General features: G+C 36.1%; 1 protein-coding gene across 2 annotated transcripts; it reads left to right on the top strand.

The window, feature by feature from the left end:
• Positions 1–832: 832 nt before the first annotated feature.
• On the top strand, positions 833–14,688 carry letm2 (leucine zipper-EF-hand containing transmembrane protein 2). 2 transcript variants are annotated; one of them, XM_067398043.1, is made up of 11 exons: positions 833–1,198; positions 3,726–3,795; positions 4,409–4,856; positions 5,819–5,962; positions 6,252–6,389; positions 6,481–6,684; positions 7,110–7,229; positions 9,899–10,018; positions 10,606–10,710; positions 10,858–10,923; positions 13,249–14,688. In XM_067398043.1, the coding sequence occupies exons 2-11, from the start codon at positions 3,749–3,751 to the stop codon at positions 13,300–13,302; spliced, it is 1,446 nt and encodes a 481-aa protein (XP_067254144.1). In that variant the 5' UTR covers positions 833–1,198; positions 3,726–3,748; the 3' UTR covers positions 13,303–14,688. The 2 variants fall into 2 exon arrangements, with proteins under 2 accessions (XP_067254144.1, XP_067254145.1); XM_067398044.1 differs by lacking the exon at positions 833–1,198 and adding an exon at positions 1,820–1,836.
• Positions 14,689–14,900: the final 212 nt, after the last annotated feature.

Raw genomic sequence — 14,900 nt, 5'->3', positions numbered from 1 at the left:
AATGTATTTCACTATCATTTTAATTATATATGTTTTATATATATATATATATATATATATATATATATATATATATAGATAGATAGATAGATAGATAGATAGATAGATAGATAGATAGATAGATAGATAGATAGCAGGGTACTATTTGACAATCATATAGACAATGTATTTTATTATCTATGTATATCAGCAGTGTATATATATCTTTAGACAATAATAGATTTTACTATTTGTTGCATGCATACATACCATTATTTTAGAACATACACAATAATTCACTGACCACAGACATTTTATATAATATGAAATGTTAGTAAAAATGAATATAAAACATTTAAGATATTTTTATTCTTTATGGATAAAGAAGGGCATGAGAGGGGCTTTATTTATTAAATGAGGCCTATCTAAACAACCACCGGTTTAACTTTACATAAGTTGCTTTAAGAACATGCAACCCATTTAAGTTTAACTAATCTGGTGCAGATTTTATGTATATAATGTGAGTAAAATGAATATAAAAACAAAAACAATGTTATTAAGGATTTTATTTTCCTTACCATAAGGATTGTAGCGCCATCGTCTGCACGAATACCTAATAACAACCTAATGAAACGCCTTGCTTTTCTGTTGCTGTTCTCAGCACTGCGAATATGTCTGTTGCCATGGCAACTCTGAACTACAGCTGAACTAAGATCAGCAAGTGTGAACGCTCATGTGCCCTCGTCATCACGGATGAGGTCATGGGAAGTTCCACTCTCCACCCCCTCCAGCGGATTGGCCAGCGTCACTAGCGCGTACAGCTCGTTTATTGGAGCTCGTGGCTGTCAATCACGCCGCTCCTCTCATCGGATGATCCTCCTCGGTGGGACGGTCGGTCGGCTTCACTGGGGTATCAGAGGCAACCTGACAGTCCATTTTAAAACCTAATCAAAACTGTACATCAGCTCGGATGTATTAATTTATAAGTCTCTTTGGATTTAAATTTAAGGAGTGACATACCGTCGTGAATGGAGTATCACATCCCACAAAAGGTCCGTTTTTCTTCCGTACCATCGCCTCCGAGGAAATTTGACCCTCAGCTGCAGGAGGAGCGCTGTCGAGCCGAACATTTTTCTCCACCGTCATCCGATCTGACACGATATCCAATGGTTAACGCATAACAGCCATCACACCGCACGACACGGACCTTTTCCCCCAGGTTGGTAGTTGTTTAATCGTTTTTTCTCGTTGTTAGTGCTCAACATCTCACTTCGACCATCTCTGTAGTTTCGCGTTCATCCGTTGTCGCTTTAACCTTAAGCAACCGCTCGCTGTTAGTTGTACATTAACGAAAGTAAAACAAAAGAATTGTCCAATCGCCTTTGTCTTAAATTGATCGATGTTGTGTATGTTGATTATATACATAGATCAGCATCTGTAGTAGTTTAAAGTTGTTCGGGTAACGTACTGGATGCGGTGTGTTTTGAGATGGTGAACGTATATCTGCGGCCTCTACTGTGGCCTTCAGCGCCTGTCATTAAACTTCAGTGTTTTTACTTAACCGCACCACTTTTTATATATCAATTAGGATCGTTTAAAACGTTAAATGTTCGAGGAATTATAAAAGGGAGTGGAGACTGTAGTTCACGTTGACAAATGCATTAAGAATACTTTAATAATTGCGGAGTCTGTGTCATAATGGTAGTAAATGTTATGTAATCAATTTATCCGTCGTAACTGGAGACAAACCTTCTAAAATTAAACGTTACTTGTATTGACGTTAAATATGGCCTGTGACTTTGACCGGTCTCTGTGTTTGTGTTCTGTTTTAGTAACGCGAGTGGCGAAGATAAACACGTGAGTCAGTATTTGTGTGCAGTGCTCGCGACCGCCGCTTCGTCACAACAGCGTGCTTTGATACAGCACTGACACATGATGTTATTATTGTCTCAGTGTCCATGAATTAATGTACACAGATTCATAAGGAAATAATGGCAATTACAAGTTTTACAAAAATTAAACGAATTAACAAAAAATAAAGGTAATCTGTTCCTCATAAATACTTAAGACAATCAGATTTGATCATTCATGATATTTGCACATCTGATTAAAGGTGCAATATGTAAGATTTTTCCAGTAAACTATCCAAAAACCACTAGACCAGTGATATATATTTTGTTCACTTGAGTACATACAACATCCCAAATGTTTCCAACTATTTGTTAATCGTGAGAAAATTGCAGTTTTAACCAAGGCTCCGGGACGTGTGAGGAGCGCCTGTCAATTGCGTTATACCTGCGTTACCCTCGGTTTCCGGTTTTATTTTGTAGAAACCATGGAAACACCAAAGACACTTTAATATATTACACGTTTTAATAGACAAGGGAACAACTGTTTTGATATATTTATAGACAGAAAACGTATTATTGTTATATAGCTCAACACATTTAGTCTTATTATTTAAATCTTACTTGGTAACGTTACCTTGCTTTACCATGCCTCAGAGAAAAACACTATTTTGTCAAATAGCTAACATAGCATAATCAGATGCAGCTTTATTTTTAGTAACAGTAATACAGGATTTTCTCCATCATACAATACGTTTTAAAATGAATTGCATGCCATTTAGCAACACAAGCCATCCAGCATTTATTAATATGATATTGTAAAATCGATCTGTCTTACTGCAGTGTGCATCAAGCGTCTCAAAGCAGCCGCCAAGCGAACGCACAGAGTAACCTTATAACATTTTCAACACACTCAAATGTATCTAATATGATAAACAGAGCTGCGTTACCTCATACTCATGACCGGAAAAAGCGGAAGCGGCGCCGGTGAATGTGGCATAATAAAAGTTTTGCTGCTCGCGGCGTGTGTTGCGCATTTGCTCCAGCGGCCTCCTTCAGCTCCCTCAACACTCGGTCCTGCTCTGCTTCATACTACAGTAACGTTAATAATCGCATCCATGAACATGATTTTTTCCAGAGTCCTATCCCGATTATTCCACCGACCGTTGAGATGAAGACCACATGTCCCAAGATTCTGCGCTCAAACTTGGCGTCATCAAGCTATGCGGACAGAAAATATTACATAGTGCACCTTTAAATCTCTTTTTTGAAACTTTACACTTATTTATTTATCTGTATTTATTTGTAAATCTGTGTACATTTATTCATGATTAGTGGAAAAATGATAACTCCTATTGTGATATATCATTGTTGTTTTTAAATAAAGTGTAATTTCATGATTCAAGAAACCATTTTAAATGCCACAGAAAGATGAACATTGAAATTAGGAAGCAGATTAAAAAAAATAATACCAAGTTCCACAAAACTTACACAAATATAAACTGATAAAAGGGATTTATTCCTCAAAAATACTAAATTTTATAAAAATTTTTAAACTCCATAATATTTAGCAAATGTAATTATACATGCAAATATTTATTTGTGCAGTCATGGCAACAATAACTCCTATAGTGACAACACTTTCATTGGTTTTTAATCTCACATTCCACAGAAGTGTTTTGTATTTTGGCACACATTCAAATTTTCCCCATAGTGTTTGCATTGAAATAATACAAAACATAACTGATAATGTTTACTTTAATACTTTTAAAGATTTAGAAATATATTTATTTACTGTCCAGGAATAGAGCGCACAGCCTGACACTACTACTGAACTCTGAGTCAGTACTATCATTGCTGTTGATGCAATTAAAATTTGGCTATTTTTTCTCTTTGCAGGATACCCAATTTTTAGTCACAAAATGGCAGTTTTCAGCTCACAGGTGCTTCTCGCTGTAACAAGATCAAGGTAAGGTAATCAAAAAGGTTATTGGTGCAAAACATTTGTATCCTATTCCAAGTGCACTATGTGTTCACTTCACATGTCCAATTCGCATGATTTAAAACAGTGTTGTCAGTTACCATAGAAATTATTTTGCCTTGTTTTTTTGTTAAAGCATTATTATGTATTCTTGCATTCTAAATATATTTGACCTGTAAAGTTAGCAAAGTAATTGTAAACATTGGACTGCTTTTCTATGCTGATTAACGTAATTCCTGAAATTGGATTTTTTTTCATACAAATAGTTCTTTATATGATCATAATATGATTGAAAGATTGGATATAACTTTGAACAAAAAAGGCTTGTAGGCTTTTGAAACTGTGTATTTGTTTTCAGCACAATATCTTCCCCCATAGATTGCCTTTATAAGTACTAAGATTACTGTAAGATTACAGTAAGATTACTGTAAACAAATTTTTGCTTGTTTATACAAACTAAGGAACAAGCTGAAATAATTTCTGTAGTAATCAAGAGCACAGAACATCCTTAAATATTCTAAATATAATATTTTCTTTTCTTTGTGTTTTAACACTGTAAACAGTCTCTATATTGGAGCTCACCATTCTCATTTCCTTTCAGAGGATCCTACTTGCTTTCTAAAAGACACGGCTGTGCTTCGCTCCCGTCGACCGCATGCATACGCTACAATTCGGAGTTCCTCGGACGGACTGCCGTCACAGCCAGGTGCCCCAGGCCGCTGTATCCATGTTACACATCCAACTTGATCCGCCCCGGTTGCGTAGCTGCACGTCCCCTCCACAGCTCTTGTGCTTGGCTGCAAGAGGCCAAGGACACCACTGCGGGTTCTGAACCCATAAAGGGTGACGCTGTCCCGGCTGCCTCTGGCACTCATCCACCGCCAGCACCCCCAGCAGTGCCAAGGAAGTCTCTGGGACAGAAAGTCCTGGATGAGCTCAAACATTACTATCATGGCTTCCGCCTTCTTGGCATCGACACCAAAATCGCGGGCAGGATGGTCTGGAGGTTACTGCACGGGCAGCTGCTCACCAGGAGGGAGAGGAGGAGGGTGTGTTTGGAACAAAAAACGATTTAAAATGTTTTTATTTTGGTTTACCACAGTAAAGTGATTGTATGAGCTATTATTCCATGGTACTTTGATATGAATATGGTAATCGTATATCTCAATGTATGTAAATGGTACTTCAAGTTAATTTAAATAATCCATCCAATTAGTGATATTTCTTTGCACTCCCATGATATGTGAGCGTGGGTTGAATTTGAATAACATCCGATATTCCAATCACTTCTTGAATGTTTATTAACAAGATTAACTGGAAACAGAATGTTAGTTTTTGAAATACAATATTTGAGTGATACAGTCATTGAGGGAAGTTACACCACCATCATTAAGGAATATTATTGGAGCTTCAATTTCAGGGTTTTTGGAAGTATTTAAATCTTATATTACACTTATTAACTTCACAATTATTATATCCACATCTATATAATGAAATAAATAGCTTAGGCTTTTATAATACCATTGGTACTACCATGGTACATGTACAAAAATGATGTATAACCATGGTACCATGTAAATGATTACCATATTTATACACCATGGTATTTGCATAATATGATACAAAGCATGGTACAAAGAATATCATCATGTTATTACCATGTTGCCATTTCCAAAAACAAAACAAAAAAACATGGTACCATGGTACCTCTTTGTGATTTTGTGAGTCTTAACTTCTTTATATAAGATGATGTAACAGATGAAAGTGTGTTGTAAGTTATAAGAGTTTTATGATAAAGTGATTATGTTTGGTAATCCTATTAGAACAAACCAGTGCTTGGTCAAGGATTCATAATGTAAGGTGACACAAATAGGATTGCATAACCAAGAAGCATTACACCTCAGAGAAAATACAGCTAAATTGGGCCAGACAAACTTCTCACAGTCTCACTAACTCTTATTGCTTTTGTTTTGGCGATGGATGAATAAAACTTGCCCTATTTTCTCCACAGCTGATGCGGACATGTGCCGACTTGTTCCGGCTCGTGCCCTTCATGGTCTTTGTCATCGTTCCCTTCATGGAGTTTCTGCTTCCTGTATTCCTCAAACTCTTCCCAGAAATGTTGCCTTCCACATTCGAGACAGAGTCTAAGAAGGTACGTCTTAGTTTTAAATGACAGCAAAATTGGCCCTCATTCATGAACCATAAATGGAACAAATCGATGTTCATAAACCATTCCCCATTGAATCTGATTATTAATATCAAGTTGTTTGCAGATTAAAAAAAAAAGAAAAAAAAGAGTGTAAGTGATTTGTAAATTAATCAATTAATCTGAGTAATAATTTTAATGAAGTTGTTTGCAAATTCAATATGCATCTGCAAATTTTAAAACTGATTAGTAATGACTAACAAAACTGCTGGATTTGTTTCTTTTACTCTGACAGGAGGAAAAACAGAAGAAGGGACTTGCTGCTAAACTGGAGCTGGCCAAGTTCTTGCAGGAGACCATTGCTGAGATGGCCAGGAGGAATAAAGCAGCTGTTGGAGACGAGACTCAGAGGTTCTCCACTTATGTACAGCAGGTAAGTTTGATAATCAAAGCCATTTTTTTCCATATTGCATATAGTGAAATTGTTCTGAAGGTGACTGACTCTTCTAACTTGTATGCTATAGGTGCGGCACACTGGTGAACAGCCCACTACTAAAGACATCGTGAAGTTCTCCAAGCTCTTTGAGGACGAGCTGACGCTGGAGCATCTGGAGCGGCCGCAGCTGGTGGCGTTGTGTAAACTGCTGGAGCTGCAGCCCATCGGCACCAATAACCTGCTGCGTTTCCAGCTGATGATGCAGCTGCGCACCATCAAGGCCGACGATGAGGTGAGACAAGGGCAGACAACTGTTACTGACCCTTTAAAGTAGTTGTACAGCTGAATTTATGACTTGACATGTTGCTGTTACCTCTAGGTTTGTGGGTGACTGAGCCATACATCTTAAAGTGTAGGGGCTGTTCACACAGAAGACGATGTATTTTGGCATTCCACTGGGCTACTTTTTTAATGTAAACATGCATTAGATGGAAATCTTTAAACATGACTCTTGCATCTTTTGCAGCATTTCGCATTCTAAAAACATGGATTTTTTTTTTCCCTCATTCCACTGATTGCGTCTCACATTTTTTGAACCCAAAAACATGTTGTGTGTAAATGGTCCCTTAGACCTTATTGTAATGTTTCGGGTTCAATATGTTAAGGAAATGATCTCAGCTGTTGGATAATCACCATTTTCTCTTTGTCTCTGTGTAGATGATTGCCACAGAGGGTGTGGCCGCAATGAACGTAGCAGAGCTTCAATCTGCCTGCAGGAGTCGCGGCATGAGATCTTTGGGTCTGACGACAGATCAGCTCCGACAGCAGCTACAGCAGGTGTGTGTGTGTGTTTGTTTGTGTGTGTGTTTGTTTGTGTGTGTGTTTGTTTGTGTGTGTGTTTGTTTGTGTGTGTGTTTGTTTGTGTGTGTGTTTGTTTGTGTGTGTGTGTGTGTTTGTTTGTGTGTGTGTGTTTGTTTGTGTGTGTGTGTTTGTTTGTGTGTGTGTGTTTGTTTGTGTGTGTGTGTTTGTGTGTGTGTGTGTGTGTGTGTGTGTGTGTGTGTGTGTGTGTGTGTGTGTGTGTGTGTGTGTGTGTGTGTGTGTGTGTGTGTGTGTGTGTGTGTGTGTGTGTGTGTGTGCATGCACAGACCAGCCTGACTAGGTTGTAAAACTGCCTACTGGAGAATATTTATGACTGTTTACCACCCAAAGACTGTAGACAATTTGGAAGTGTGACGCATATAACCAGGGTTCCTACGCGGTTTGGAAAAGTATGGAAAAGTATGGAATTTGATTTGAGTAATTTCCAGGTCTATTCAGTTTTCTAATTTATTATACCTGCAAACTAGACACTTTACAGTGAAATTAGCTCTTTTGAATCAAAATACATAATTTATGTTTATCGTGTAGATCCATAGAGGTTTTTTCAGGGCGATTGCGTGTCTCAGGATTCTCACAAGAATCGAAAATGGGCTACAATTTTCTCATAGACTGGAGTGAGTCATGATCTTTCTTGGTGCTCTGTGGCGTGATAGATCGCTGTAGCCATCTCTTCTGCTTTACTAGTTACAGCACAAAATAAACACGATTGAACATCCACAGTAATGTTGAAAGATAAAGTACAACTTACTGAATTCTGTATCACATGCAATTGATCAATCATTGTTTCAACTACAGAAAGGCATCAATAAAACAGCATGTAAAAATATCACATTTAGCCTACCTCAGAAAAGCCGTTTAATGGCCAAAAACTCATTATTCAGCTACAAAAATGAACTTCAAGAGGAGCATTTTGCACTATAGGCTATTGCATATTCATTGTATTTGTACTTAACATGTGCTTCGATATTAAATGTATAAATCTGTTTCATGACAGCCACCATTTAAAAAAAAAGGAGTAGAAAAATAATTGTCATTAAAAATGTATGTAATCTTCCTTATGTGTAATTTAGCCTATATGAAAGTAGCTTGCAAATCAGTTTTAACCAATTATTATAATGATGTACCAGCTGTGGTTCCTTGTATAATTTACAGCATTAGTTGAGAGAATTTTTTTTTTCTATGAGGAAATTTGCCATGTACTTGACCTGATAGGCTCCAAATGAATCAATATTGAATCGAAGGTAATCAAATCAAAATCAAATTTTCAAAAATTTTCAAAATCAAAATGAAGCAAGCTTCTGAATCAAAATCGCATTCAATTGTGAAATTTGTGTCAATTCTCAGCCCTACTGTCAATAATTTATTATTATTTTTATTTTTTTTACTTGTTGTTTTTCCCATTTATGTTGTCAGAGTGCACCAGAATGCTTCATTTACATGTTAAAATCACAAAAATCTTCTCCTGGGGGAGGATGCCTACACATCACCTTTTACACCTCTTTTTACTTTGCAGATGTTTATAAACTTGTGAATTTCTAAAATATTACGGAAACTGATACTGCACTTGTGTAGGCTACTCGTACTCCTAGGCTACTCTATAGAAATGTTTTGATACTAACAAATACTGACAACAGAACAGAATGGATAAATCAGAGAAGGATGTCCATGAAGTAAATGTGTCGAATTATTAGAATGTTAAACAAATTAAATATTTACGCCTATGTAGTGAGTAGTATGGTCAGAAAGGGAAACAAAGTCACTACCCTTTTAAACAGGGAATATATTAGTACTTGTAGATTAATCCGCAACAGAAGTCACACAGGAACGTAGTTTTAAGAAGAGAAGGGCCTAGATGTGAATACTAAATACAAAACTTTATTTCAACAATCAAACAAAATGTAAAAATCACTAAAAGACTTTAAGACCCCTACTACAAACATGAAGAAAACATAGAAAAGGAGACCGAGGCTTACCAATGGCAGAAAATCGTTTGGAAGGAGGTCTGGAAATTTGAGTCTGGAAAAGTATGGAATTTTGAAATGGAAAATGTGTAGGAACCCTGTATAACAGACTTTAAAATAATCCTCTTATATTTACCCACTTAAAGGGATAGTTCACCCAAAAATGTTGTATATGACTTTCTTCTTTCAGTCAAACAGTGTCAGAGTTATATTCTATAAAGTTAAAAATATTGATATTTTAAAATTAAAAACGCATCGATTCGCTTCAGAAGGCCTTTATTAACCCCCTGGAGCCGTATGGATGACTTTTATGATGGATCAATGCGCTTTTGGGGCTTCAAAATCTGTTACTATTCACTCCCATTATAAAGCTTGGAAGAGCCAGAATATTTTTAATATTGTGTTTAAATGAAAGAAGAAAGGATGGCTTGAGGCTGAGTAAATTAATGGATAATTTTCATTTTTGGGTCAACTAACCCTTTAAATGCATTATTTTCTTATTGCCATGGGCGGTGGTGTCACCGTAATCTTGCATCATCCGTGCTTATAGTTATAAATATGATGTTTTCCATCCAAATACTGTAGACCGATTACATGCATTACTGTATGCTGTATTTTTGCTTTGAATCATGGAATTGTTGATCTTTACATTTTTCTTCGTGTCAGTGGCTGGACCTACACCTGAAAGAGAACGTCCCACCATCCCTCTTGCTGCTCTCTCGTGCAATGTACCTGACGGACCTCAATCCTAAACCTCCAGTCATCCCACCGGTGCCCAAACTGGAGGTGAACACTCAAAATACTTTATACAGGCTTCAAAGTTTTCATCTTCCCATGTCTCTTTTGTGTTTTTCAATTTTTGCACCGATATTAATTTCTGGCTGATTTTAATGTCAGTCATACATTTTGTTATGGCCAATAACCTATGTCCTTCTATCCTCAGACTTTTACTCAGAAAAGTTAGACCTGTTATATCTAAGTTATCAGTTTCCCATAATGTAAAGTTGGTTAAAAATAGCACAGTTATATTTGTAAAAATATTAAGTATACATTCTGAAAATATTCAAAGATCACACATACATTATACATTTTTTGCATCAGCTACAAAAGCTGTAAATATTAATGTATAGAATATAGACTTTGTAAATTAAACCAGATGTTGTCAACTGTTTACTGTCTGCTTAAAAAATGGCCCTAGTGATTGCAACGGATTATCTTTGACCTTTGAAACCTTAACTAATTGATGCCTAGACCTTAATCAGAAAGAAATGCAGACTGGCACATCACTGCATTAAGTGACAGCTGATATGTTATCGCTTATGGTTGTTATGGATTCATGTGCAGTGACCTTCTTCTCTCTGTCTGTGTCACAGAAAGCCACTCCTCCTGTGGAGGCCGAAACGGCAGCCAAAGGGAGTCCACTGTCCTCCTCGGTGGAGGTGCTGGTGGACTCCGCTCCAGTCATCAAAGACAGGAAGGTAGGAATGTTATGCCACCAATCAATCAATTTCTCAGTCTTCAAAGGTTTCTCAGTTGATCAGGCATTGTATAACAATAACCAAGAGAAGAAATTATTACAAATAGTTTTCATTTATGATATTTCTAATACTTCTTTCGTATTTTAGTCAGAAGAATTGTTGGAGAAACCCAGAGGGTTGGACATGCCATCACCCGAAGCTCAGTTAATACATGTAAGTGTGTCACAAGATGTTGTATTGATCACATAAATATGTGTATTTAGTGAAAGGTGAAGAGACAATAGTGTGTGGTTTTTGCAAGGTAACTTTGAATATGCATATTTTAAAGGACTGTCCTGCTTTTGTTACTAGGCTTTGTTACTAGGGAAGTTTCATTAATAGATGTTTTTAAAAAGGGTTTCCCCTGGGGGGGAAAATGTAGAATTTCTATCTAATATTAAAACAAAAGATTTTATATAGTAGTTGTTGTAATATTCTAAGAGGTTTAATTTAACATTGTACATTTTCTTTTTTAGCATGAATATTATGGAGGCCCAAAAAAAAAAAAAAAGAAAATGTAATAATAGGAAAATAAATAACTTGATAAAACAAATGTAGTCATTTGTAATAAAATGTAATCCTGAATTTTTTTGTTTTTTCCCCTTCATTTTCTATTTTGTTCTGGAAAAAAAGTTAAAATAAATGAACCCATACATGAATAAAAATAAATGAAAAATACAGAAAATAAAACAAAGCAATATAATAATAAATTCAGGAATTAAAATTATATTTGCTTTATCAATTAAATTATTTACTTTATTTACTTTCCTATTATTTACATTTATTAGATTTCCTATTATTATTATTATTATTATTATTATTATTATTATTATTATTATTATTATTATTATTATTTATATATATATTTTTTTATTTCTGCAGGTTTGGGCCTCCATAGAATGTTATTTAAAATATATAAATAAATATTCAATAGCTCATGTTTAAAGGCACAATATATAAGATTTTTTTTTAGTTAAAATATCAAAAACCACTATAACACTGTTATATGCAGTAGTCAACATTTGAAGTGTATCAAAAAAGTTAATCAGAGTTGTCTTAAGAAGAAGGTTTTAGGACAACTTTGAAAAGTTTTGATCCACTTCAAATGTTGATTGACAAAAAATATTTTGTTGACTTGTGTGTTGCATTATCCCAAACGTTTCCAACAATGTTTAAATTCAGAGAAATCAGCAATTTTAACCATTGTAACGAACTGTGTCATGGCGTCGCCTGTCAATGACATCATATCTGTGCTACCCTCGATTTCTGCTTTTACTTCCATAGCAACCATGGAAACACCAAAGACACTTTAATATATTATGTTTTTTATAATACGGCAAGTGTTTGGATACTTTTATTGACAGAAAATGAATCATTGTTACATAGCTTAGCACAGTTAGTCTTATTATTTGAATTTCTTGTCTTGATTTACAGCGAATAACATGTTGGTTCCATGCCTCAGAGACAACACTATTTTGTCAAGTGGCTGACATAGCATAAACAGAAAGAGCTTTATTTGTAGTAACAGTAATACAGCATTTTCTCCACCATACAATATATTTTACAATGAATTGCATGCCATTTAGCAACACAATGCCTCCAGACCCCCTAGCAGAAGTGATGTCCACCCACCAGAGTCTCACAAAATCCTGTGGGAAACACTGAATATGATATTCTAATATCGATCTAGCTTACTGCAATGTGCAACAAGTGTCTCATATCAGCCACCCAGCAAACTCAGAGTCACGTTATAACAACTTCCAATATACTCAAATGTATTTTTAGTATGATTGTTTTGCCCAAGTAAAACAGCACTGCTTTACCCCACATTTTTATTTAATCAAAAAAAGTGACCTGTATGAGTAGTAATTCAGCACTTGCGGCTGTTTCATTACAATGACATATAATAATAATTTGAATTAAAGTGATCAAATGTAACTAGTTCAGTGAAGGAGGCGGCAGGAACTGGCAAACATCAAATGTAACTTTAATGTAAAATAAACAACAAAATGAAAAGGGCGGCAGTGGCTGACTGTGGCATACAAGCATAATAAAAGTTCCAATACTCCTCCATGGGACTCGAGACCGGTGTGTCACGCAGATGTCTCTCATTAACATTTGCTTCACCGGCCTCGATCCGCTCCCATGGCTATCGGAACCGCCCTGCTTCATACCACAGTAACATTAATAAAACTTAATACAATAGTTCATCCATGAACACGATTTCTCCCTGAGTCCCGTCGGATTGCTTTCCATTGGCTGTGGAGGTCAAGATGACAACTCCCATGATTCCACGCTCATTCACAGTGTCATCAAGCTACACCTCTGTAATTGTTTTGAATAAGCGACCTATAGTGGTGAAACTTATACTGTGCCTTTAACTGTTTTAGATTTAGTATGAGTGTAGCTTCTACAGTGATGTTTAATGAGACCAGAGGTAAAAGTTTTAGAAGCTGCTGGATGTCAACATACTCACCCCCATCTATTCTGTCCCATCAGGCTAAGGAGGCAGAGTTGGCACAGAAATCTAAGATGAGTGCCAATGGGATATGAGAGGGGCTTCATGTTTCCACACTCACCTTATTCTGTTGGAGAAGAGGGTAGAGGTTTGAGTTTGGCCTCTTCCACCACTGCTGCTTTTGCTGAGGAAGCATCTCTCTGACGGTTGACCTGATGGACTAGCCACATCACATCCTCCATTGACATCTGTTCCTCAAAAAAGGAGGAAAACGGTTTATGTTAGAACTTAGACATCACTCCTGCTTGACATCCGTGACGTGTTTACATCTCCCATCCCCCTAAAGATTTGAGGAATTCTGTAAATTTGCAATCAAGCAAAAAGAAAAAGCATCAAGACTCGGTCCAGCCAGGAAATGAATAAGGAACTTACCAGATTTGCCTCTTTTTGCTGAACTTCATTATGTAAATGTGTAAATAAATTGTACAATACCTGCATATTATATAAGTGCTACTACTTCATACAGTCGGCTGTGCCATATGTGTAGGCTAAAAGGTGAGTCATTATATTTTAATATAATGCATATGTTTGCATTCTGGAATTTGTTTGGCAGATGAATTGTAAATGGCCAAGTATGTGGGTATTTTATTTTATTTCTTTTTGAAAATCTCAAATTCCCTTTTCTAAGGGAATTTTACATTCACTCCCTCAGGAGATGCGTTTAGCAGTGTAGCAAAACATGCCTGGCCTGCCTATGGCAGACTTTGAAGTTTGACACAAAAAAAGTTTTATTATAGTATTTAATTTGTTCATTGGTATGCTGTGTCCCCCTTTGAATCATGAATTAAATTTTTCCTTGGCGGACATTTAATTCTGAATTGGAGCCAAAAGACTGTTTATGTTTCACTTGTGGTGAAAATGATTCAAAATTCCCCCCAAAGAGAAATGTTTATTTTTGATTAATGTACTGTTTGGATTGTTATTGCATTTCATGTTGCACTGGATAAACCTGCGGAGGGAAAACAATATTGTATGGCAATAATTTTCCATTTAAAGAGCATTGAATCCCCCAGGTGTTTGCTTTGTTTATCCCATAGCCTTAATTTGACTGTAATCTTAGCTGAATTTACCTCTTCAAACCGCCCTGTCCCACTCTGTCCTGGTGCACTTTTTTATGTTGATCAATTGTGTAAGATTGAGGTAAAACTGCCTCTTATTGCGAGATGCAGATTACCATTCTTGACCACTGTACAGTCGGGAAGTAAAGGTGCTCGATGCTCATACCTCTTCTAAACATTCAAGTGTTACACATCTGTTATTACCCCATTTATTTAGTGTAATTTGAACAAATGCAACATTTTTGTTTCCAAAATTGACAAATTAAAGGGTCAAATTCACTCTTATTTGCAATTGATTCTTGTGTTAATTTTAAAAACATTTCATTAAAAAAAGCTTCAATGGTCAAAAAGATTGATGTGAATTATTTTGTCTTGAATCTGATCATCTAAGTTGCAAACTAAACTGACTTCCACCTGTAAGATTGGTTATTTTACACAGGGGTTTTCAAACTGCGATGCTATAAGGGGTCCTTGAAAATTAAGATTTTACAAAATGCGTTTTTAGGGCTGTCAACATTGGCATGTTAACACTGTCAATGTTAACTTAAAATAATAAATATGTTTAATACAATTAT

This window comes from Chanodichthys erythropterus, chromosome 10 (assembly GCF_024489055.1).
Source record: "Chanodichthys erythropterus isolate Z2021 chromosome 10, ASM2448905v1, whole genome shotgun sequence".
NCBI classification, from domain to species: Eukaryota; Metazoa; Chordata; class Actinopteri; order Cypriniformes; family Xenocyprididae; genus Chanodichthys; species Chanodichthys erythropterus.
Note: the sequence above shows the minus strand (reverse complement) of the source record. Positions and strands in the feature narration are given on the sequence as shown.

What these genes read in the sequence shown, in the direction of transcription:
- letm2 (XM_067398043.1), top strand. Translation starts at nt 3,749, where the DNA reads ATGGCAGTTTTCAGCTCACAGGTGCTTCTCGCTGTAACAAGATCAAG. An exon ending in CAGTCATCAAAGACAGGAAG is followed by an intron (nt 10,711 to 10,857) that starts GTAGGAATGTTA and finishes TTCGTATTTTAG; the next exon opens with TCAGAAGAATTGTTGGAGAA. An exon ending in CCGAAGCTCAGTTAATACAT is followed by an intron (nt 10,924 to 13,248) that starts GTAAGTGTGTCA and finishes CTGTCCCATCAG; the next exon opens with GCTAAGGAGGCAGAGTTGGC.